The sequence below is a fragment of the Triplophysa dalaica genome, chromosome 18, assembly GCF_015846415.1.
Source record: "Triplophysa dalaica isolate WHDGS20190420 chromosome 18, ASM1584641v1, whole genome shotgun sequence".
In the NCBI taxonomy this organism is placed as follows: domain Eukaryota; kingdom Metazoa; phylum Chordata; class Actinopteri; order Cypriniformes; family Nemacheilidae; genus Triplophysa; species Triplophysa dalaica.
In genome coordinates this window covers 21,186,058-21,209,953 of record NC_079559.1, presented here as the reverse complement: position 1 = coordinate 21,209,953, position 23,896 = coordinate 21,186,058, and the positions used below count along the sequence as shown (strand labels likewise).

The window sequence follows — 23,896 nt, the reverse complement described above, 5'->3', positions numbered from 1 at the left end:
TCACGTGTGAAATTGTGGAGTGATTAATTATTCACCCGTGGGAAAAGTTTGACATACCCTATTGCTCCAAACCTTTCATGGGTACGTCCCGCCTTCCAGAAGAATGCGTTTTCGAAAATGCATGGTGCTTATAGTTGTGTGCAGGTGCCCATCAGTCTCTAGTCAGCCGGCTGTTTCCACTGTTCGGAGTTTAGTCTGAAGATTCTCTGCTGGTCGATTATCCCGAACCCCATCACTATCCTAAGGAAGCAGTAAGCCCATGTTTCCACTGTTCTGGGTTTAGCACCGAAGATTCTCTGCTGGTCGAGTATCCTGAGCCCCATCGCTGCCCGGGGGAGGCACTGAGCCAACGGCCTACACTGTCCTGAGTTACTTACCCGGGACTCGTGGGCGTCAGAATCTCCTAAAACCCTTGGTCGCCCTGAACAGTGGGAAGAGCTGCAGTTCTCTACGCTGATACTATTTTAAGCAGGTTTTAAGGCTAAATAAAACATTAAATTATTCTATCTTGTGTTCTGCCTCGTACTGTTCCCTTGGTGTAGTTCCTCAGAGCGGTGGTTGGTACGGGTGGTGTGCTATTTGGGTTCTGCCGTGACAATATGACATGTTGTGCTCTACTTTTGTGTTCTTAAATGCCTGTTTTTTGGGGGAGGAAGTTCTGTTTTTTAAGCTTGTTTTCTGCACACCTTGTCACTCAGCAGTTTTCAGGCGTTGTTTTGGTTATCAATCAGTAATGACAAGGAGACCGCTTCCCCCAATACAACGTCAATGGAGAGGGTTGGATTGTTTTCCCCCGATGGGCAGGGCTTTCAGATTACTTCATCAATAAACTGGTGCTAAACTAATGGCTTGTAAAGGAAAAAACAATGATAATCTTACATCTGTTTACTTAACCATGTAAGTGTGCTAAAATCATAGTTGTGCATTAACCTCTACTAATGGTTTGTGTGTAAGTCTGAATTGATGTTTGGAAGTATGCAGCAGTGTTCTTTTCCTGTTGAAATAACATGATGTAAGATTTTGGTATGAAATAGCTGAAGAAAATTCCATATGTACTGGCTGTCTGGGCCAATGCGTTGACAAACAGGATGTCTTTGCTATTGATGAAAAAAAAAAAAGTGAAGTATAAAATCCAGATCACAATAAAAAAAACAATGCTGAAAGTTATTGATTTGGATTCATTGTAATTTTTCGGCAGATCTCTTGCCACGTAAGCAAACCCTATACACACGGAACCAAGAAATATATTTACGAACGTTACCATACTAACTAATATAACGTTCCCCCTTGCGCAGGTAAAAAAAACGAAGGCTTTAAAAGAAACAAAGTCCGTGAAGGGTTTGGGAGGGCCATAAATCATCCATAAAACACAAACAATGAAATGAAAAACTGAAAATGAAACCACAGAGACCCACTGTCCATTGTACTTTACCCACACTCTGTGAACATTAGGGTAATCGGCGGCCATTTTAAAGACACAAACTATTTGAAAGGCTCGGACAGCCATACAGGAGAGACAAATAGGATTAAAAAATGCGTATACTGCATTTCTCAAAGCACATTTTACTGCTGTGGGTTCACCGAAGAAAAAGAACACACTCAGGCTAGACATAATCAAACACACTAACATCAGGAAACACATGTTACCACCAGCAGACCTCACCACTGGAGTGTTGTGATTAAAGGCAAAAATGAATAACATGGCAAAGAGAAAAGTAATCAAGCATGCGTTAGAAAATAAAATCGCGACGGAGGAAATTTCTGTGAACTGAAGATAGATGACAGGCCTTGGCTTACATGTCATGCTGCTGCCATCAAACCATTCCCTCTCTTCACATGAAACACAGCTGTAAGGGTCCCCTAGAAAGAAGAAAAAGAATATGAATGTTTAAGTTATAAGGCCAAAACCAACCTCTTGTGATCACCACCCTTCTACGTATACTTGGCTTGAACTTGTCTATTCTTTTGCTTGTGTAGCCTTTTAAATACTTTTCTCAAAGTTAGTGGTGCTCTATTTCTTAATCTTATTTTTTTGGACAAAACTGAGGAGCATAACTTGCCCCTCACTATTTGTCGTAGACGCATAAATGAGGTGTAAAATTCAGTGGCTTATACAGGAGAGGTGTGCTATGACTTTATAAGTGATCGTGCATGTGATGGTGGTGAAGCTATCGAGGTTTACCCTAGCAGTCATTCAGAGCACCCTAGAGACCACCTTACAACACCTTTGCAATGACCCTGAATAACTTAGCAACACCATAGCAGCCTCCTAAAAAGACTAAAGCAACCCAGTGCCACGTTTTGCCACTGGAAGTAAAGTTTATTTTCTTCAGGGTTTTACATACTTTATAATCTTCAAATTTTCTTCTAGTTTTTCACAATGTCTTATAATGATTTTACATCTTCTAGATTACACAGTAACAAATATGACTGAATTTTCATTGAGTCATGTTAAGTGAGTTCTACGTTAACATTTCATGATAGTACTGTAATATAATTTCCTGTTTTATACTTCTGTCACTACTTATTATATTAATATAGCTACTTTTTTATTAAAGCGGCCCAGTATGGAAGTTTTTTTAATGACATTAGTTTTTGAAGAAAAAAGCATGTTGAATTAACACTAATCAAAAACAATCCTGTTGCATTACCAGTGCTTGCATGTTTAGAGTCTGCAATTCAATATGGTTGTACATTTAAGCTGTGACTATTTCAAATTGAAACATTTCACACTCTGTTTCATCGTCTAAAAATGAAATAATCAAAATTCACCTTTTAAATTTCATTAAAAAAATTCAACTTGGTTTTAAATTCAACCTTTAATATTCGACAGATAATTTTCAGTCCATATTATTTTGATTTAAAAATTCGCTTCCAGAAATTTTGGGGTTCAAATTCGGTTTAAAATTCAAAGTATCACATCCGGGAATCCGAGGAAAAGTAATAGAGCGCCGATTCTACAAATGCATGATCTCTTCCTGCTGCCTGACCGCTTCACCAGCAGGTGGTGTAAGTCGGTTCTGACGAAGATCAAATCAAGAAATGCAGAAACTCTTTATATGTTTGCCACACAGTCCACTCATCTGCTCGATTAAGTGAATTTAGTTGTTCTCACATATAGCTTCTTATGTATCATCAACATTTTCAGAAATGTTTACTGACGCTTGCACTGCCAGTACAGACACACTCTAGGCCTGTTATGCTCAGACTTTGACTGCCGTCCTGCTCTGGCTTGAAGGAATTAGGTTATGTTTTACTTCAACACATCATGTTCACATAAATATTATGCATCATCAGCATTTACAGGACATTTATTGTGTTTAAAGCAGTCAAATACTGAGATCTCAACCAGCATCCCATTGATAACTGCTCCGATTTTAACACGTAGGCAACACTCCCAGTATGTGCTTCTGTTTATATGACAAAGCAGCAATCTCTACAGACTTTCTTTTTATTTTCCTCACATGATCTTGTTTTAATTTGCGACACTCAGAAAATGATGGATGTTGTGGAATTGTGGAAATGTTTGTCGTTTTTATTTTGTTAATACAAAGTAGATAACTGATATTTTAGCCAAGCGAACTTCTTTAGCAGGCCAGATAAAATTGACCAGATACAAATAGACTTCACTTTTTTTTTTAGAGCCATACTTTACAATACTTTACCATACTTTTTTTATGACTACTTTACAAGACCCGAAATGTCTTGTGCAGCCTGCAGCCAAGCAAGATACCTCACGCCGTTATGTATCTAACAGCTGAAAGATGTTTTTTGAGCGCAAAGATACAAACTTTTGTTGCATACTGTGTTCATTTCCCAAAATGTGTCACAAACTGCTTGAGTTGATGTCTGTTAATGAAGTGCAAAAATGTCAATCACTCACGGTATTAACCTAATGATGTCTGGCAAAGTTTGGTGTAACAACTATTTGTTGTTTACATATCAATTTAAATGATATAATTTGTGTCTTTCGAGTCGATTCGGAAAAGCAAATTCATTTTAAATTAAAGCTGCAAGCAGCATTTAGCGGGTTCGAGCGATTTAGGGCATCTAAGGTACATCTGCCATCGCCGACCAGGCTTGGGAATCGCACCATAACAGATCCACGACAGACGACACTCTATTACACCAAGTAAAATGTCAGAAACGTTTAATACCGTTACAGAGATATAGATCTTGCTAAAAGGTTGCTAAACTAAACCGTTTGGTTGCTATGGGCGTGGAATGGCACCTGCTAATTAATAACACATCAAACCAAAAGTCATGCGAAACAACTCCAGTGTCTCTATGATGCTCTATTGCAGAGATAGAGGTCTAGCTTAATGGTTGCTAAGTTCACAGTTTAGTTGCTATGGATGTGGTATGGCACCTGCCTATTGATAAAATATTAAGCCACAAGTGAAATTAACCGAACCCCTGTGTCCTTACAATATTCAATTAGAGAGATATAGGTCTGTGTAAATGATTGTTGAGCTAATCTGTTTAGTGGCTATGGGCATAGCTTGTCACCTGTCATATTATAATACACTTTTCAATGAGTAGAATGAAGCAACTTCTTTGTCTCTATGACATTCGATTGCAGAGATATAGGTCTTTTTTGTTAATTTAATGCATATTTTTCAAAATAGCCTCTTTTGTGTTTTGAAGAATTAATATTGAATAAAAGATCTAGGACCATTTTAAATGGATACATTGATTCATATTCATGAATACACTGTGGTCAGTAGGACATTGACATTGTCTGCAAAAATATTTTAGAAGGGCGTGCCATTTAAATTATGTTTCTTTGGTACACACACCTCACATGATATATCCCATTTCTTCTCAATTTTGATGTTTGGTTTGAACTTCAGGAAGTCATGTTTACCATGTCTAAATGCCTAAATGCATTGAGTTGCTGCCATGTGACTGGCTGAGTAGGAATTTGGGTTTACATGCAATTAAACTGGTTTTATCTAATAAAGGTGTGTTGTATATATATATATCAAGACAGCATCATAAAAGCAGCCAGACATGTGCTATATTTATAGATGTGTAAATATGCAGCAACGTTTAATGTGTAATACATTATCTTTTTTAACACTGTCTTCCTGTGAAACACATTTCATTCCACACACATGCACAGCCTCGATCACACAAGACACACAGAACTATACAGTGCATTCACACTCTAATGATACATAGGCAAATGATATCCATAAACATAAACACATGCACACTACACACCTTTATCCTGCACACATTTATTGTTCCTTTAGCAAAGCTACATGCATTGTGATCTGGTGACTCTATAAGAAAGCCTTTGAAATGAATGATATTTCACTTTTTTGACATTTATGAAGGAATCCTTCTTCCTATGAGCATCACATTTTGCATGCTTGTTAAGTGTCATAATATGTATAATACTACTAAATGGCAAGTCAGTTGGATTATTTATTAAGGAGTAGCGACCTATAACATACTCGTTTCACGCTAATATATTAAAGGACCCTGTTATGGTCACAAAACTAAAACAATTTTTTTTGTTATTATTGATTATAAATGTTTGATGATTATTGACCTAGACAGTCCAAAAAATGTACTGTGGTGGAAATTTAGAAATTGCTTGAAAATCCTTGAACAAGTTAGCAAAAGTAGGTTTTTTACATCATCACCCATAACTCACAAACCATTTGATAGACATCAATGGTTCAAGAGGCAAAGTTGTTATGAATAAGGAGATCTATCGTTTGAAATCAATAGTTTGTGTATTAGTCAAATGTCACGTGACACAGAGTTGTCTAGGCCACCAAAAGACATGTACATTTAGCCATTTTTACTATTATAGCGCCACCTAGTGTCCAAACGGCATGTTATTTTGTATGGGACCTTGGAGTGATAATCTACACATATTTCCCGACCCCCAAGATAATATGTTAAACCGTTCTGGATTTATGGCCATTTAAATGTGATAGGCTCCGCCCATTTTTTTATTTTGGCGCCCTTAAGCAACCGTGAAAGGAAATTTATATTTTTTTTCGATAATTATTTACAGTCACTTTCCACAGAAGTCATTTGCATTGTTTTGGTTCCGATCGTCCAAAAAACCAACGACTAAGTTCGCGAAAGTAGGTTTTTGACATCATCAGCGATAACTCACGAACCGTTCGATCGACAGAAGTTGTTCCAGAGGCAAAGTGGCTCAGAAAAAGGAGTCCTATTATATGATATAAACAGTTTGGGTATATGTCAAATATCACGTGATACACTGTTGTTCATGCACTCCAAAAGCGTTATTACGCCCCCCGGTGGCCGAATAAGTTCATGTTTCTTACAGACCTTTAGGACCATGAGACGAATAAGTCCGGTGAGTGTCTTTTCGAACAGCCTTTGTTAACCCGGTGTAATGAGTGCTCAAACTTCATCGACCAATGGCGGCCATGTTTTTTAAGATACGTCAATGTCCTTTTAGAAATTCATGTAGAATGAGACAAAGACACACCATACCAAATAATAAGTCAATCAGGCAAACTGTTGCGTAGTTATACCCATTTTCTAGCTCATTCAAATTATAGTGGCCTAGTGACCTAGTGACCTAGTGGCCAAACGCCGCATTTTTTTTATTGTGACCCCGGATTGAGGGTGTACACATATGTTCCAAGCCCCATGAAAAAATCTCAAACAGTTCAGGAGTTATGGCCATTTTAGTTCAATATATTACTTCCTGTTTGGACATTTTTGTGCCCTCTAGCAATCGGAGATGAAAATTTCATTGAATTTTTTTTCTTCATAAAATGCAAATTAGCGGAAAAATTTGCATACCGGAAATGAAATCGGAGATATACGTTTTTTAAGTTTTGAGCGAGTGATTAAACTGATATAAGACACTTGGGTGTGCGACAAACGTTTTAGGAGTAACGAGCGCAAACGCGTTTGGTATCGCTATAGCGCCACCTATGGTCCAACTGGTGTCATATTTTAATACCCTCTCCCCAAATCGAGGGCTACCATCTGACCAAGTCTCGTTTTTCTACGCCTTACAGTTTTGGCTGCACGAGTAGTTTTACGGCAGAAAAATAATAATAATAAGAAGAATAAAAATCTTAACAAATACAATAGGTTTCTAGCCCTTCGGGCTCGAACCCTAATTACCAGAGATCACATGCCATACTGAATATCCGCAACATGCATGGTGGGATGGTGGAACAAAAACGTTATAAGCTAGTAAGGTTTGCTAAGTGCTTGTACTCTATCCCATTAGCGTCCACGGACTACGCCATCACGGCCAGTGTACCGTGCTTAAATGCTTAATGTTGCTTTTTCTTCAGACCAGATGACCAAAATTAGTATAGTCTATACCTTTTTAATAAAGCGTAGGCTATACAGAAATGCGGAAGAGCCCTGAATATGAACACAAAAAGCACAAAATGGCACAATAAGACTTTTAGGATGTCCAGGCTTATTTGTCACATAGGCTGAAAACATAACTAGGAGGGAAAACAATGACGCGAGTTAGGTAGGTGTCTTTATTATTGCAGTATTTCAGTTAGTTTTTTTATTTACTCGTTCATTTAGCCTAATAGACTAAAATTGGCTTTATTTTTTGTTCTGACCTCAGAGATTTCAGATGAAAAGTAGGCATCATTATTTCCATAGATATGTCTCTTTTAAGTGGTAATTGGTTTAAGCATTTATATCCTACATTTACAAAATATTTTACAATTATGTTTTTAAGAAAATACTTATTTTAATATGTTATTATATTGTAGATTATTTTATGTTGTGATTAAAATAGTTCATAGCTGGTTCTTATATCTGTTTGCACTATTTTTTCATTTACTACTGTAGTCAGTTTTAATTGGATATTTATTGCTTTTTTCCTATTTAGTTTTATACCAAAATAAAAAGTTTCATTTGAATCGTTAAGTTTATTGTGATGGTGTTATGAACCTAATTTAAAATCTTGTTGTATTGTTTTCTGGCACATTTAACAAGGATGAATCAAGTGCTGGGTACTAAATGTAAATGTAAAAATGTATGTAATATGCAACGACTGAGGCATTGTATGTATATGAAAGCCATAAGACTGGTACCTCTAATATGGTACATCATGTGTGTGCTAAATCAAAATATTAGATTTAAGTATTTACAGACAAAGACAGTGCTAGAAAATTTACAGAGTAATTTAAATGACGATCGGGTCCGGATCGGTTGCGGATATCTATATCAGAGAAATTGAAACAGCGGATGCGGGTGACATTTTAGCTTATCTGCGCTCTCTATTTGAAACTGAAATATGGAGGCGTCCCAGCGATAAAAGATTCCAAACATGAGCCTCATATGGTGAGTGAAACTGATGTCTGTGTTTTGTTGACAATGTGCTTTAGTTCAGCCTACCTAAAAATGTGCTTAAAGTATTGAGCTAGTAAACTATCAGTACACCAAGAGGTTTACTTTGAGTTTGGTTGTAGTACAAATGGAAACTTAAATGAAAACATTGTTGTGTACTCAAAAGTTTACTACTGTTAAAAGTATACTTTTATAAACTAAAAAGTGGGCCGATTTAGTCCCAAGAGTTATTCAAATAGTACACTTCCAAGCATACTACTAATCCATTGATATCAGTATACTAACTACATACATAAAAATATACTTGAACTTTACTTAAGTATGCTTAAAAATGAACTTCAAGTATACTTCTTTTCTAAGTGAATATCACTGCTCCGTACAGTAAAGTATAAAAACAATTTAAAACATCAAAGTCTCATTGAATCTGTCAAAGATACTTACGAGAATAATTCACATAGTTGTTTTGTTGGCATTTTTTACACAGAAAGCAGCAGTCATGATATCTCACACGTTCTCTTGAAAATCCCTCTTTACACTCAACAGAGCAGTTTGAAAAAGGAACCTTTATAGAATAGAAAACTCTGTTTAAACACTTCTCAGTGAATAGTTGAAGGCTTACAGAGAGAAACAAAGGGAACTCACAGCAGTATTGTTACGCCAGGGCATGAGAGAGTTGTTGATAGTAAAAGTAATTTCTGGATGTGTCTTATAGGTGCCCACCATCTGAATCCATGGAGGATTTGTTTCAGTGTGCCACAGCACGACTGCACAACTGACTGCTGGATCACCATTAACATCATATTTCACCTGACGACCATTGAGAGGAAAATCCAACTTCTTCATTTCTCCCAGAAGCTGTTGTAAAGTGTTAATATAAAAGACAAATAATACACATTTTTAATTAGTTTTTCATTAAAATTCTAGATTTACAGTTCAGAACAATTTACAATCGTATAATTAATCATGTTAAATGACTATGATACTATGGAAGTGGACCCCGTCTGACAATGAGATCATTGGTTAAACTGGCCGTGCAATGATGTGTCATGCATTCAGACTTCTTTACAATGTTAAAAATGCTGGCTTCTCATGCTTAACAGGATCAACTTGTCAAAAAACGAGTTGGATGTATGACGTAGTATTTCTGTGCTCGATACACTTCCCCAGCGTTCTTATAGGTTTCAGAAAGTTTTTTCCAACATGAAAATCTGTTTTGTTACAACTTTCCTTAGTCCCTTATTGGACAATTTTCCCGGAAAAGCGTAAGAAAGCTCGTCCACGCATCAACCGACGAGATAGTCAGACCCACCTTCCATCAAGATTGGCAGCGCTACGTCAAGACTGGATGCGCTGTGGGCCTGCAGCTCATTAGTCTTGCGATAGTGAGAGAAGTTGAGGTGTGTTTGTTTGCTCACTGCATTTCAGTGATGGATGTTATATAAACGGGGGATATAATGCTAGAATTGGAGACCGTTTAAAACTGATAAATGGAGAAGTCACAGATGGAAAAGATGCCGGACTTCAACTGCAGCTGTAGAGTTTAAACTGGGTCATATGTCTGTGTTTTGTTGGCAATGAGTGGGCACGCGCTTTAGTTCCAGAAACCCCCCCCACGCACTGACTGTATCTGTCTCTTATGAAAGTGATTAAACTAAAGACTTTCGAAGGGTGCGTGTATGTAAGAGCTGTGTATCCAGTGGTGTAGTCTACGTGATACGCAGGTATACGCCGTATACCCACTAGGAAAGTCAAAGTCATCTTGAGTGTCTTTACATCACAAGACTAACGTTATTTTGAATCTTAATTAGAAGATATGAAACGAAAGCAGACTCAAAGTACACTCTTTGAGTGTTTTCGGAAGCCTGCCCCTAAAGCTACAGCAGCTTCGGGTGACACTTCAGCTGCAGCAGATGACACAATCGTTACAGAAACTCCAGAAAATGAGGCTGATGCTATCGTAAAGTTACCTGGTAAGTAAAGCTAGCATACAGTACATGTTATCATTAAACGTAACTGTAATAGCAGGGGATTGTTGGTATATTGAATTTTATCCAGAACTTGCTAAATTCACTACCGTTAGTGTGGTGGATCAATTAATACGGCAGAAGAGGGGAGATTGTGTGTTTGTGTGTGTGTGTGTGTGTGTGTGGAAAACAGAATAAAAATCTCCTTATTTCAGATGATGAGAGAAATGAGAACCCCTGGCCAGCCTTGTGGACTGAAAGTCAGGCTAGGGAATTTAAAAACAGGCATCCTTGGTTAGAGTGGAGGGACAGTAAGTTAGGTAGATATCTGCTGCTCAGCACACACGAAAATGTTCGGCCGAAAATGGCATTATTGGTTTCGGGCCGAAATAAATAAAACTGGCGAAAATGTAAACCGAAAATGAATGTCACCCGCCCCTCCCAACCGTGCGTGTTCCAATTACATGTAGATGCATACTTTATGCATTAGTGAGTGTGGTGGTGCCATGGGGTGTCGCTCTGGGATGGGTGCATATGAGGCTGGGAGGGGAAAAAAGCACAGTATACTCACTACAAAAGCTAGACTACACCACTGTGTGTATCATTTGTATTATCATAAATATCATTTATATATAGCACCAAAAACATGTAAACAAAATATCTCCGATTACAATCTGCAAATTGAAAGCTGCACTGTTACTCCAACAAATACAGGTAAAGGTCTAGGCGTTATATTAGACGGCAACCTGTCAGTTAAAAATCACATCACAAAAACAGCCTTCTTCCACCTTAGAAATGTTGCCAAATTACAATATATTTTATGTGTTGCTGACGCAGAAAAGCTTATTCATGCATTTGTGACCTCAAGACTTGACTATTGTAATGCTCTACTTAGTGTTTGTCCTGTATCATCAATAAACAAACTACAGTTAGTTCAGAATGCTGCTGCCAGAGTTCTTACTAGGTCAAGAAAATACGATCACATAACCCCAGTTTTATCATCGCTTCACTGGCTACCCATTAAGTATCGTGTTGATTTTAAAATTCTTTTAATTACTTACAAAGCCCTGAACGGTTTAGCACCTACATACTTATCTGAGCTTTTATCACGTTACAACCCATCACGCTCTCTAAGATCTCAAAACTTAGGACTTTTGATGACACCTAGAATAACGTCTTGGTTACGTATGTAACCTCAGTTCCCTGATGGAGGGAACGAGACGTTGTGTCGAGAACGGCAGATGGGGTTCGCCCTTGAGAACCAATCAACTCTGACTACTATAGAAAAGGCCAATGAAATTTGGCGAATGCAATTTGCATGCCGGGCTCCGCCCCCGGAAATCCGGTATAAAAGGAGGCCGGCGTGCAGCATTCACTTACCTTTGTTCTGAAGAGCCTGAGACCTCTCAAACTGCAGCAGAATACGATACGTGTTCGTGGCATAAGGGACACAACGTCTCGTTCCCTCCATCAGGGAACTAAGGTTACATACGTAACCAAGACGTTCCCTTTCAAGACGTTGTGTCGAGAACGACAGATGGGGTTGCCTATGGAAAACGCCACAACGCTGTATCGCGTCACAATCTCTAGCGAAGCGACGGTAACAAGCCTGGGCGTGTCATCTCGAAGCTTTCGTGAGACTGTAACCTTCCAGTGTGGTGGTCGGGGGGTTCCAGAGCTTTCTTGGAGAAAGATGGGTACAGCCCTGACCGGTAACTTTCACGGACGGGGCCTTAGCTCTCTATAGGCGAGAGGCCGTCCAGATCAGTTTACACCGGGTAAGCGCGACTCTTAATCAGAGAAGCGCTACAGAGGCCACCTCCTACCCGTGGGGAGGAATATGGTGGATATAGGTATGGTCTCGTCCTTGGAGGAGAACGCATGGAACGTGCGGACTGAGTAGTTAACCGCGAGGTGGAGGCCCACCTGGGGAAGCTCATGGGTTACCAGGAGTGGGAACCATTCTCATGAGGATACATCAGACGGAACAGGCCACGGAGGGGGTGTTACAGACATCCGGTAGCACTAGGTCCGGTTAGAGCTATCTGTGATAGCTCACATGGTATCCCGGCCTAAGGGGGAAGGCTGCTCTGCCCAGCCAGCCCCCAGGGGGTGCTTGTTTGGTGATGGATGGAATGCCTATTCCTAACCAGTGTCTGGGTAAGAAGGGAGGCTGGTGAGGTACCAGTTTCTTAGCGATGTGTTCGGGTAAGAAGAAAAGGTAAATAGCACACTGACCCAACCTGTTAGAGGGTGGAAAGGTGCTTTCGCAGGCATACGCCCCCCCGGATGCCAGTCCTACATGTCGCCACGCAGGACGTGGGCTGACACCGGGTTTACGCGAAGGTTGTTAACCCTTGCGAAGGTGTTTGGGCATAGCCCAACCCGCAGCTCTACAGATGTCTGCTAGAGAGGCGCTTCTGCCAGTGTCCAGGAGGTGGCTAAACTCCGTGTGGAGTGAGCCCTCACTGCCAATGGGCATGGGAGATTCTGAGATCGGAATGCCGTCGTAACGGCGTCCACGACCCAGTGCGCCAGCCTCTGTTTGGAGACAGCCTTCCCCTTCTGCTGTCCTCCTCCGCCTGCAAGTTCACCACTTGGCCCCGGAGGGAGTAGTGGGAACTTCTTGGGCACGCATCCGGGCCTGGGTCTCAAGATAACGTGAGAGTTTCCAGGGCCGAGTTTAAGGCAATCCAGGGACACGGAGGATGCTCGGTGGTCCCCTACCCTCTTGAAGGAAGTGAGCGCCGTCAGGAGGGCCGTCTTACTCTATGAGGAAGATCGGAACCTCCGAGGGGCTCTTTGGGGGGCCCTGAGGCTCCCCAGGACCACTTAGGGTCCCAAGAGGGTATGGAGCGGAGATGAGGCGGATTCCGCCCTCTCGCTGCTTAGGAACCTGGTGACCAGGTCGTGTTGCCCTAGAAACTTTCCACCGACTGAGTCGTGATGAGTGGCAATAGCGACTACATACACTTTCAGTGTGGAAGGGAGATGTTAGTCTCCAGTCTCGTGAGAAGGGGAACACAATCCTGATCAAGCACCTCAGTGGGTCTTTCTCGTTGAGAAAGACACCAGGACGAGAAGAGGCACCGTCTAGAGGCGTGTAACCGCCTAGTAGATGGGGCCCTAGCCTGGGTGATGGTCTCAGCCGTATAGGGGGAGTAGCCATCTTAGGATCTTCTCGTCCCGTCTAGAGACCAGACATGGGTGTTCCAGAGGTCTGACCTGGCCTGCAGGGAACGAGTCACCTGTTGACTCCACCGGAGGAGGCGTCGAGCAAGTTGTGTTTAGCTGCTGTGTGCGAACGCCACCCTGACGATCTGTATTCGCTACAGCTATAGTGCTGTCCTCGGAACAGCACGTGCATGTCTCGCACGAGAGGCCGTAGCCTGCTCAGTGCAAGTAGCATAGCCCACAACTCTTGGCAATTGATATGCCAGCGCAGGCGGGGGTTCGTCCAACACCCCACCTGCGTGCCCGTTGCACACTACACCGCACCCCTGCAGGGAGACTTCAGTCGTCACCACGACCTGCCTCATAACCTGCTCAGAGGGACCTGAGTCCGTCGAAAAAGTCATAAAGACTAGGGGTTATGGTGCGTCGGCAGCGGGGCGGCATCACCATGCGCCTGCTGCCGGTGTGCCACGCTCTCCTCGGAACTCGACTCTGAAACCAGTGTTGGAGCGGTGTCATGTGCATCAACTCGAGGGGTATTAACCCGCGAGGACGCCATGTGTCCCAGGAGCCTCTGAATTGTTTCAGGGGGACCGCTGTCTGCCTAAAATGTTCATTTCAGACAGTTCAACACTGGTTGGGCACAACTGCGGACAGGTGCGCCGACATGGTGACAGAGTTGAGTTCCATACCGAGAAAGAGGATGCTCTGCACTGGGGAGAGCTTGCCCCTCTCTTGGTTGACCTGGAGTCCCAATCGACCTAGGTGCAGGAGCACCAGGTCCCTTTGTGTACATAACAGATCTCGCGAGTGTGCCAAGATAGGCCAGTCGCTGAGATAGTTTAGTACCCGCTCGCCTTCCTCCTCTCAGGGAGAAAGGGCGGTCAGGGACAGACCGAAAGGGAGGACTCTGTACTGATATGCCCGCCTCTCGCACGCGAACCGTGGGAACGGCCGGTGTCGAGGAGGATCGAGACATGAAAGTAAGCGTCCTTCAGGTCGATTGCCACGAACCAATCCTGACACCTCATAGATGTCAGGACGCGCCTCTGTGTGAGCACCCTGAATGGCAGCTTGTGAAGGTGCTCTGTTCAGGGTACGCAGCCTTTGGGGGCAACCCGCCGTCTTTCTTGGGAACGATGAAATGCGGGTGGTGACCCACTGAACATCTTGGTTTTGAGGGACGAACTCGATGCCTGTTTTGCCAGAAGGGTGGTGACCTCTACCCGAAGTACGGAGGCGTCCCTGCCTCTGACAGAGGGAGAGATGATGCCCCGAAACTTGGGTGAGTCTCTGGCGAACTGGATCGAGTAACCAAGACGGACCGCCCTCATTAGCCAGCGAGACAGTGTGGGCAGCTCTCGAGCTCCCAGGGACTGTGACAGGGTGACCAAGGGGACGGTCTGCTTCATCATTCCCACGGGGGGTGGTTCGTCGGCTGGCGGAGCTAACCATGTCGTGGGGAGTCCCCGGAGGGAAGGTTTGCTCCGCCTACTTACCTGCCTGGCGGGACAACGGCACGCACTGTCGGTTTGAGAGTGGTGACGGCTGTCGTATGTGTACGACCTCACGCCTCGCCAGGGTGTGAGGTCGGTTCGCCGAGCACAGTCCAGTGGAGTGTGCGATCGGCTGCAAGTAAACCCGGGAGAACAGAAAACTCAGTGAGTAAGTGGGCGCCAAGCCCTAACAAGGGCCCGGCTTTGGTGACGAGGCAGGAGTCGTCCCGTACCGACCGATCAGAGCCGTGGCTGTGAAGGTTCGGGCCCGATGTTGTTCTCCCTGGGGTCTTCCCGTCAGTGTCCCTTCTCGCGAGGAGGTTGCTGACGGAGTGGAGGTTTCCCCCTCGACCTCTGCTTCCGGGGTGCCGCCTGTGGGGGCACAGGAACCGGAGCCGATGTCGAAAGGGTCCTGGGTTGCAGGGAAGCAGACGTCACGTGAGATCTCGGAGGCCTGTAGGCGGCCGAGTCGCGGCGTGAAAAAAATGTGGTTAATTGCCACTGTCTGCTTCGCCGTCAAAAAACTGCTGAGCGCAGTCCTCGACGGTGTTACCAACAACCCACCCTGCGAGATGAGTGCATCAAGAAAGCGGACTTCTTGCTGTCACTCTTCTGCACAAGGTATAGCCGGGGGTATCTCTCCTGGACCACTACCGTGGACATCGTCCGACCCAGGGCCCGTGCCGCCGCCTTAGTCGCCCGTAGAGCGCTGTCAGCGGTGGCACGGAGATCCTGCATTATACCCGGGTCGGCCTTACCCTCGTGGAGCCCTCTCAACGCCCTGGCCTGGCGGACCTGCAGGATGGCCAAGGCATAGAGAGAGGAGGCAGCCTGGCCCGCAACATCGCAAGCTTTCGACACCAGTGATGCCGAAGTCTTACGTGCTTTGGACGGTAGGAGTGGTCGATCCCCCCCCAGGTGGTAGCCGTCCGCGGCACAGGCGCACCGCAGGCGGACGTTCCACCCGGGGGATCTCGACGCAGTCCTTGGCTGCCTCACCATCGAGGGAAGTAAGGGAGCCAGAGCTGGTTTCACTGGAACGGTCCGTGAGTGGAGCGTTCCAAGTTTTACACAGCTCCTCATGCACCTCCGGGAAAAACATGGCACCCGGGGTGGGCGCGGTTTGCACCGCGCACCGACCTCGGGAACCACGCATCCCCGGGTTAGCACGGATGAAATCACTTCTGCTTCCTCCTGAACTCGACCGCTGGGGGTGGAGTTTGGATTCGGCAGAGTCGGATGCCAGTCTCCCTCCGATGCTGCGAGCGACATCTCATCTACGTCACACATCGTTTCCGAGTGTGTGCGTGAGGATCCGGAGGGTATGCCACCGCCGGTTGGGGAACGTTCAGAAGAGCGAATCGGGGTGCGATCGGCCCGTGAGCACTTGGCTGGCGGGTTTACATTCGCAGAGTTCCCCATATCACTAACGCTGCTAACGTGGGTGGTCATCGGGGCCGTAGCCACAGATGTCACAGCCCGGGTAGCAGACGAAATGGTGGCTGGTTCCCGTAGGAAGACAGCCACCCGTGACCGCAACTTCTGAATGACAATCTGCCCGCAGTGCAGGCAGATGTGTCAACGAACGCTGCTTCAGTGTGCTGGACGCCCAGACACCTAATGCAGCGATCGTGTCCATCCCCCTCCTCGATGAGGGTGCCGCACCCAAGAGAACAGCGGGACATGCCGCGCTGGAGAATGCTCAGTCAGTCCTGAAAAGGACTTTTAGAAAAAATCTCTAACACCTCCGGAACCGCCGAGACGCCCAGGGGAAGGTCGCTGCAGGAAGGGACGATCCGCTGTAACACGTCGTAGCACCAGCGTGTAGTTGTAGAGGATTGAATCCTGAGTTGTACTCATGAGCGATGGCTCTGAAGAACAAAAGGTAAGTGAATGCTGCACGCCGGCCTCCTTTTATACCGGATTTCCGGGGGCGGAGCCCGGCATGCAAATTGCATTCGCCAAATTTCATTGGCCTTTTCTATAGTAGTCAGAGTTGATTGGTTCTCAAGGGCGAACCCCATCTGTCGTTCTCGACACAACGTCGAGAGACCGACAGAAAGGGAACTAAATCCACCAAAGGGGGTCGACCTTTCTCATACGTAGCACCTAAACTCTGGAATAGCCTTCCTGATACTATTCGAGGGTCAGACACACTGATAAACCCAATTTAAATCTAGATTTAAGACACATCTTTTCAGCCAAGCTTTCACTTAATACATAGTTAATGAGCAGCTACGCTAATTATTCTCTTTATTCTCTTTCTGCCTCCGCCTCGGGAGGCGGTTGCCCAAGGTAGGGTGAAATTCCGCCAGGTCCAGATGATCGACATATGCCCATCCTCAAATAGAGATTACGCCAGCTACAGCTGCAGACTGACTGACCATCCCAGCTCCATCTAAGACAATTCCACCACCATCCAAGAGAAATACGACCATCTGACCATCCCAGCTCAGACCACTCCATCCCCAACCAAGAGCAAAGACAGACTACTCTGAAGTTACAATACTTGGTCTTTATTGCTAAACCTACATCACATGTCATCAGGTTTAAGTTATAGCTGCATTCAGTGGCCCTGATTGGAGGTTCCTGGGTGGGTGTTTGTGGGGAGTGGGCTCCTTGGTTGTGGTTGGGGGATTCATTTGTTGGGGCTGTGTGTGTCCGGTTTGGTCTTGTTTTGTGGTCGATGTCGGACAACAGAGGAATAAAGTAACATTATGCCATTACTATTTTCCCTGGTTGTTCCTCTGTTTTCTGCTGAACGGGTTGGACCTGCACGGTTTTCAGCGAGTGGGACTCTCTGGGTTGCGGATGGTGGGCTCTCCCTCTTCCTCGTTGATATTTGCTCGGTGGCTTTTGGTCGGGGTCACTGAGTGCAGCTATGACACGTCAGAGGGGATCTGGCCCTCCCGGTTGAGCCTGGTTTCTCCCTTGGTTTTTTCCTTCATTAATCAATCATTGGAGTTTGGGTTCCTCGCCACAGCAGGGCACTGTTGGCTTGCTCACCGGGAGACTGCATTTATTTCTTTATTTATTAGAATGATATTGCTTGTTCTATAAACACCATGCACTGTGCTTTGTTTTACCTTTTCTGTTTTTCATGTTTGCCCCTGTAAAGCTGCTTTGGAACAAAGCACATTGTGAAAAGCGCTATATAAATAAACTTGAATTGAATTGAATTGAATTTGAAGCCGTGAAAGCAATTGTCAGATGTTGTGCAGACATGCTTTTTTTGTCTTGAGCAATAAAACCTAGATCTCCTTGTTTGGAGAAAATTCTTGTAGAGAGACTAAAGACTTTCCATGACAAGGGTAAGTAAACATATGGCAGGTGTATAGAACAATTAAACAGAGCTTAGATGGAATATTGAGCAGATATCAGAAAAGAGCAACGGCCCAAGCACTGAGCACTGAGGTACCCCTGTATTTAGTGTGTTGAGACTCCGGGACCTCACCTCTCCAGGGTACTCTAAATGACCTACATGAAAGGTAAGACCTGAACCACTGAAGCACCATTCCAGAGACACCCATAGCCTTGAGGGTCGACAGGAGGATGTGGTGGTTAACGGTGTCAAAGGCAGCAGATAGATCCAGTAGGATAAGAACAGATCAGTTCGAAGCAGCTCTTGCCATTCTCAGGGCTTAAATGACAGAGAGCAGCGCAGTCTCAGTGGAATGAAAGCTCTTGAAACCTGACTGGATGCTGTCCAGCAAGTTGTTCTGCTTGAGAAAGGAGGAGAGCTGGTTACATACAACATGCTCTAGAGATTTAACATTAAAGGGGATGAGCGATACCGGTCTTTGGTTATCTAAAAGTGCAGGATTAAGAGTGGGTTTCTTCAGTAGTGGGGTGATACAGGCTTCTTTGAAGACTGCGGAAAATTTACCAGTAATGAAAGACGAGTTGATAATGTCGGTCAGAGAGGGAACAACCGATGGAGAGATTGCCTGGACGAGATGAGTGGGGATGGGATCTAGCGGGGAGGACGTTGGGTGGTTTGAAGATATGACCTTGGAAACATCATCTTCAGATAGGAGGGAGAAAGAGAGCGAGCATGTGTCTTGGGTTAGGGAGTGATCAAGACGCGGGAGCACAGAGAACTGACTGCTGATAGTGGTAGTTTTCTTTACAAAGAAAAATGCAAACTCACCAGCTGTTAAGGCCGATGTAGGTGAGGGGGAAGGTGGGCAAAGAAGAGCAGAGAAGGCTTTAAAGAGAGTACGAGAGTTAGGCAAGTTTTTGATTTTAGCATGGTAATATTGAGTCTTTGCAAAGGAGACAGCAGCAGAGAAGGAAGAGAGGAGAGACTGATAAAGACTGAGGTCAGTGGATTCTTTAGATTGGCACCACTTTCTCTCAGCAGACCTGAGAGTGGCAAGATGCACACATCAGAGAGAACATCAGATAACCATGGGGCACGAGATACACGAGATGTCCTAGATGTAATGGGGCATAAGATGTCTAAGCAGGAGGTAAGTGTGTGTGTTAGTGTCCAAGAAAGAGAGAGCTGTTCAGAATCCGCAGAGGATAAGAGGAAGGGAGAGAGTGTACGTAGGTTGGGTCCGAATGTGACCGGTGGGGAGGAATATGCAGTGTCTTTGGGGGTTAGTTCGTGATCAAGAGTGATGATGAAATGATGAAATGATCCGACGTGTGCAGCGCGGGACCTGTGAGTCATGAGTGGAGCAGTAGCGTGTGTAGATAAGATATAGTTGATTGACAGACTTATGAGTTGCTGATGTGGGAACTCGCTTGAGGTCAAACGACGCAGTCAGGTTGTTGAAGCTGTTGACGGATGACAGAAACTTATCCAACTCCTCAATCAAATGTCCAAGCTGACCTGGGGGACGATAGATGACTACATCATAAGTTTTAACAGGGTGGATGACATTAACAGCATGTGACTCAAAGGCGATGTTGTCACATGAGTGTGCCAGCAGTTTGAATTTCCAGTCGTTAGGAATGAGTTGTCCGGTTCCTCCACCCCTCCCTGATATGCGTGGGCTGTGGGAGAAAGTGTATTTATTGGAGAGGGCAGCCGGTGAGGCAGTGTTCTCCGGTTTGATCGAGATTTCAGTAAGTGCTAAAAGAGAAAGGCCTGAATGTTTAGCAAAAGCTGTGATGAAATCTGCTTTGTTTACAGCAGATTGGCATTCCCATAGACCAATGTGAAATGTAATAGAGGTAGTTTTGAGTGCTGAAAGAGTGTGCAGATTATTAGCATAAGCAAAGCGTGGCCTTCTACGTGATCTCAGTGATTTATGAGTTTTAGTGATAGTGGGGATTTGAAAACACATATTCAAAACAGGGAATAAGGAATAACAAGTGACAAGAAGAGAATAAATAGAAGTGCAAATTATTTTTATATAAACGTGCACTACTCAAGTGCCTTGCCAGTGTCCTTGCTCGGTGGAGTCGTGCAGGTAGAGTCGATAGTCTTTACATTCTTTGGTCTTCACGTGATGACCGCTGCACGCGGTGGTTAAACGCACTTATATACCTGTTAAATCACGCAATTTGAATTCAGCAGGACACGCTTTCACACTCTCACAATAACAAGCGAAACCTGCTTTAGAACAACTCAACTTCACACGTGACTCTGCGGTCGAAAAACATAGCAACAACACTGCAGTTAAACTCTACAAGACATTATTAAACAATAACACTTACGTGCTTCTGTTGCCTTACTGCTGCACAATGCTTCTCCGACTTCAATAAATCTTTTCATTCCATAGTGTCATCATAAGAAATGCACCTACAAGGAAGGCTCCAGTCCTTGTCAGTATCTTGTGAGAAGACCTGCCTGCTGTCGGCAACATATGGTGACTGATCAGGAGTAAGGTTTGCAGTGGCTGAGTTGAAATGAAAAGCAAATTTCTTCACTTGATTCATGACATTGAAGATTGAATTGGAGTGACTAGACAGATCACACATGAGATGTAGACAAAAAAGTAGATTGAAGATCATTTGGAGATTTTTGTAGTTCATGAAAACAGGGGAATATCAGAATAGAGCAGTAGGTATGGAAGGAGAAGGGATGGCAGGTGTCACAAATTGCATAGACTCAGAGGTGAGGATCCAAACGCAGTTTATTTAATGGGTAATCCACAGGCAAATCCGAGTAAGCAAGGGTCATACACAGAAAGACAGTCCAAACAATATAAACATCCAGGGCACGACAAAGAACACGAGAACAGAACATCTGTGACATAATACAAAACCAAGCAATGAATGACTGACAAAACCAGGTTTAAGTAGACAGAACTGAACAGATGAAAAGAAAAAGGTGTGAATGATTAAACAATGAGTCCAGGCAGTGACTTATGGGAAATGTAGTGAGTGACAGTCCAGGTGATGTGGAGAGTGGCCTCTTGTCTCTCTCTCTTGCTTTGAGAGGGCACTGCAGCTGATAACTGTGACTATAGGAGAACTGCAAGCTCCAGCAGGACTCCGTAAGGACAGGGAGGAAAAGAACTGCAAGAATATTTGTGAGATCTGATGTATACTGTATATGGAAGGAATGCAGGAGAAATCACTCCTTGGCTTCTGATAGGGGAGCTATTGCTGTTGTCTGAGACTGTGGTAAAGGAGAACTCATTGTGATGTCATTGATGATCGTGCACTGCTGTTGCCCAACCTGCCTACTTATACTATGCACTAAAGTATTAACTGGTAAAGGAAGTAATCATTGCTGCTTATTGTATAACAATTAAACACATTGAATTGTAACTCAACTGAAATTTCTACTTTTCCTTATTTTTCAATTTTGTATAGTTTAGTGGTTTGGTCCAGCATCATTTATTCATTAAATGTAGCATCACAAAACTATTCACTCTTGAAAGTTCAACTTTAAGGATATTCATTTCAACTATATAATTTGGCTAATTTTGAAACAAATTTTGAAACAACAATGCAGATTTTTGATATGAATGATTATATATTGCAAATTCAAATGCATCTACTCACCATATATGGTTTCACAGAGATGTTTGTGCTGCATTCATTGATGTCACACTGAAGAACTTTATGTAATGCATGAGCTATGGTATATATGGCAGAGTAGATGGCAAAGGAGAATGTGGGATCTTCATTTATAATATCCTCTGCGGTCAACATTGAGCAGTTGTCACAATATTGATTACAAGTCTTCATCTGAATTTCACTCTCAGCGTCATCGTGAGTATTCATCTCACTTGTTCCTTTGGCTTTATATATGAATTCATGAAATCCAGGCAATGACAAAAATCTCTCTGTAATGCCAACTATTGTTCCAATTTTCTCAACTCCCGGCTCTTTTGGAAGCTGTTGATTCATAGACCATGTTTCACTTGCAATCCAGACTTTGTTTCGGATATTGTTTGCTATGGCTGCTTTGATTATGTTCTTTGCATATTGTGACCCAGTGAAAACCACAACAACGTTGATGTTGAGCCTATTAATCTTTTGAAGAGTTAGACTGTAGTTTACACGTTGACTCAGAACCTCTTGATAGGCCAAACAAATGCCAGTATTTTTGATATAACTGTTAAACAGCTGTAGGCCATCTTCACTGTTACTGTCTGGGTCTCGAAGAAAAGCAACCCAGTTCCATCCAAACCACTGTATGATGTGAATCATCATCTGTATCAAGTCTTTATTGCTAGGGATTGTTCTAATAAATGATGGATAGTGAAGTTTATCACTTAACGTATAGCTGGTAGCTCCATAATTTACCTTTGAAAGAAGAAAACTATTTTAAAAGCAATTCACTTAACATGCCCACACATATTATATACAGTCACAACACAAAAGCATAAACGTACTTAAATATGTGTCTGGGTCAAAATGATGCACTTTTGCAGCAGAGGATGAAGGTTATGAGTATGGGTATTTGCTTGTTATGTGTGTATCTAATAGATTCTAGATAATTTACCAGTGGTATGAGGTCCATTGTGACCAGTGGTGCAATAGTGATAGTTCTTGTGCTTCCATATGGTCCTGTTAAAGCAATCACTTTAGGATGATGGCTGTTGAGTTTTTCTTGAGGTTTTATCGATCCATTCTGTGAAATTAAGCTGAAGACTGAAGGGAAGTTCTTAGTGTCGGAACAATGATCAAAAATCTCATAGCCCAGAGAAACATTGGGCAGCAGGGTGGTAGAGTTATTGATCTCCTCAACAGCAAACCTCATTACTTGAAGCATCTGATAGCCAGATTTTGATAGAGTGTGCCTACAAAACATCAGTGAAGAAGTTAGGCACTTCATTTACCTTTTGTATTAGTTTACCATAAATGTAATACTTGGGAAATGTTGCTATAATTTACAAAACTAATAAACAATTAACAACATTAATAATCAATGTGTCAGAAGCATTCAGATGACAAAACAAGAAAAGTCTTTGCTTACCTAAAGCATTCATTGGCCTCCGGGGAGAGCAGAGGTGTTGCGTGTTGAATGTCATGCACTGGAAAAAGGCCACCCAATAAATAATCTCCATCCAAACTGAACTCAGATGAAGAGCAAGAAACTTTGAAAAAGACACAATGAGTAAAAGTCACAAGGAAAGTGTAAATGTGGCTCAGAAACATGATTAAAGATGGTTTGTCGCTTATGGGATGCGTTATGGTTATTATACGATCGGGTCATTTGCATATATTTATTCAATTTGCCTAAACCTTTTTTTCAGCAGTCAGAGTATCACCCTCAAAGTTATTATTGCTGCAAATGTCAGATGTCCCTATGCTTCTCTAGATGATTGTCCCAATTCTCTGGCTCCTTTGGAAGTTGTCGACTCATAGACCATGTTTCACTTGCAATCCAAATCAATCTTTTTTAGAGTTAGACTGAAGTTAACACTTTGACCACACCCAAGTCAACACCACATTATGTCTGCTCTATATGTCATCTAATGCAAACGAAAATCATTTGCCACTGAAGTTTTGTTGTTTTTAATG

At 43.4% G+C, this 23,896-nt stretch overlaps 1 protein-coding gene across 1 annotated transcript; it reads right to left on the bottom strand.

The window, feature by feature from the left end:
• Positions 1-158: 158 nt before the first annotated feature.
• LOC130406928 (taste receptor type 1 member 1-like) lies at positions 159-23,183 on the bottom strand. Its single transcript, XM_056729513.1, has 6 exons — positions 22,875-23,183; positions 21,929-22,675; positions 8,971-9,183; positions 8,770-8,890; positions 1,648-1,860; positions 159-421 (listed from the first exon to the last, which is right to left on the bottom strand). Exons 1-6 carry the CDS (start codon positions 23,181-23,183, stop codon positions 159-161), a joined length of 1,866 nt encoding a protein of 621 aa, XP_056585491.1.
• Between the last annotated feature and the right edge of the window lie 713 nt (positions 23,184-23,896).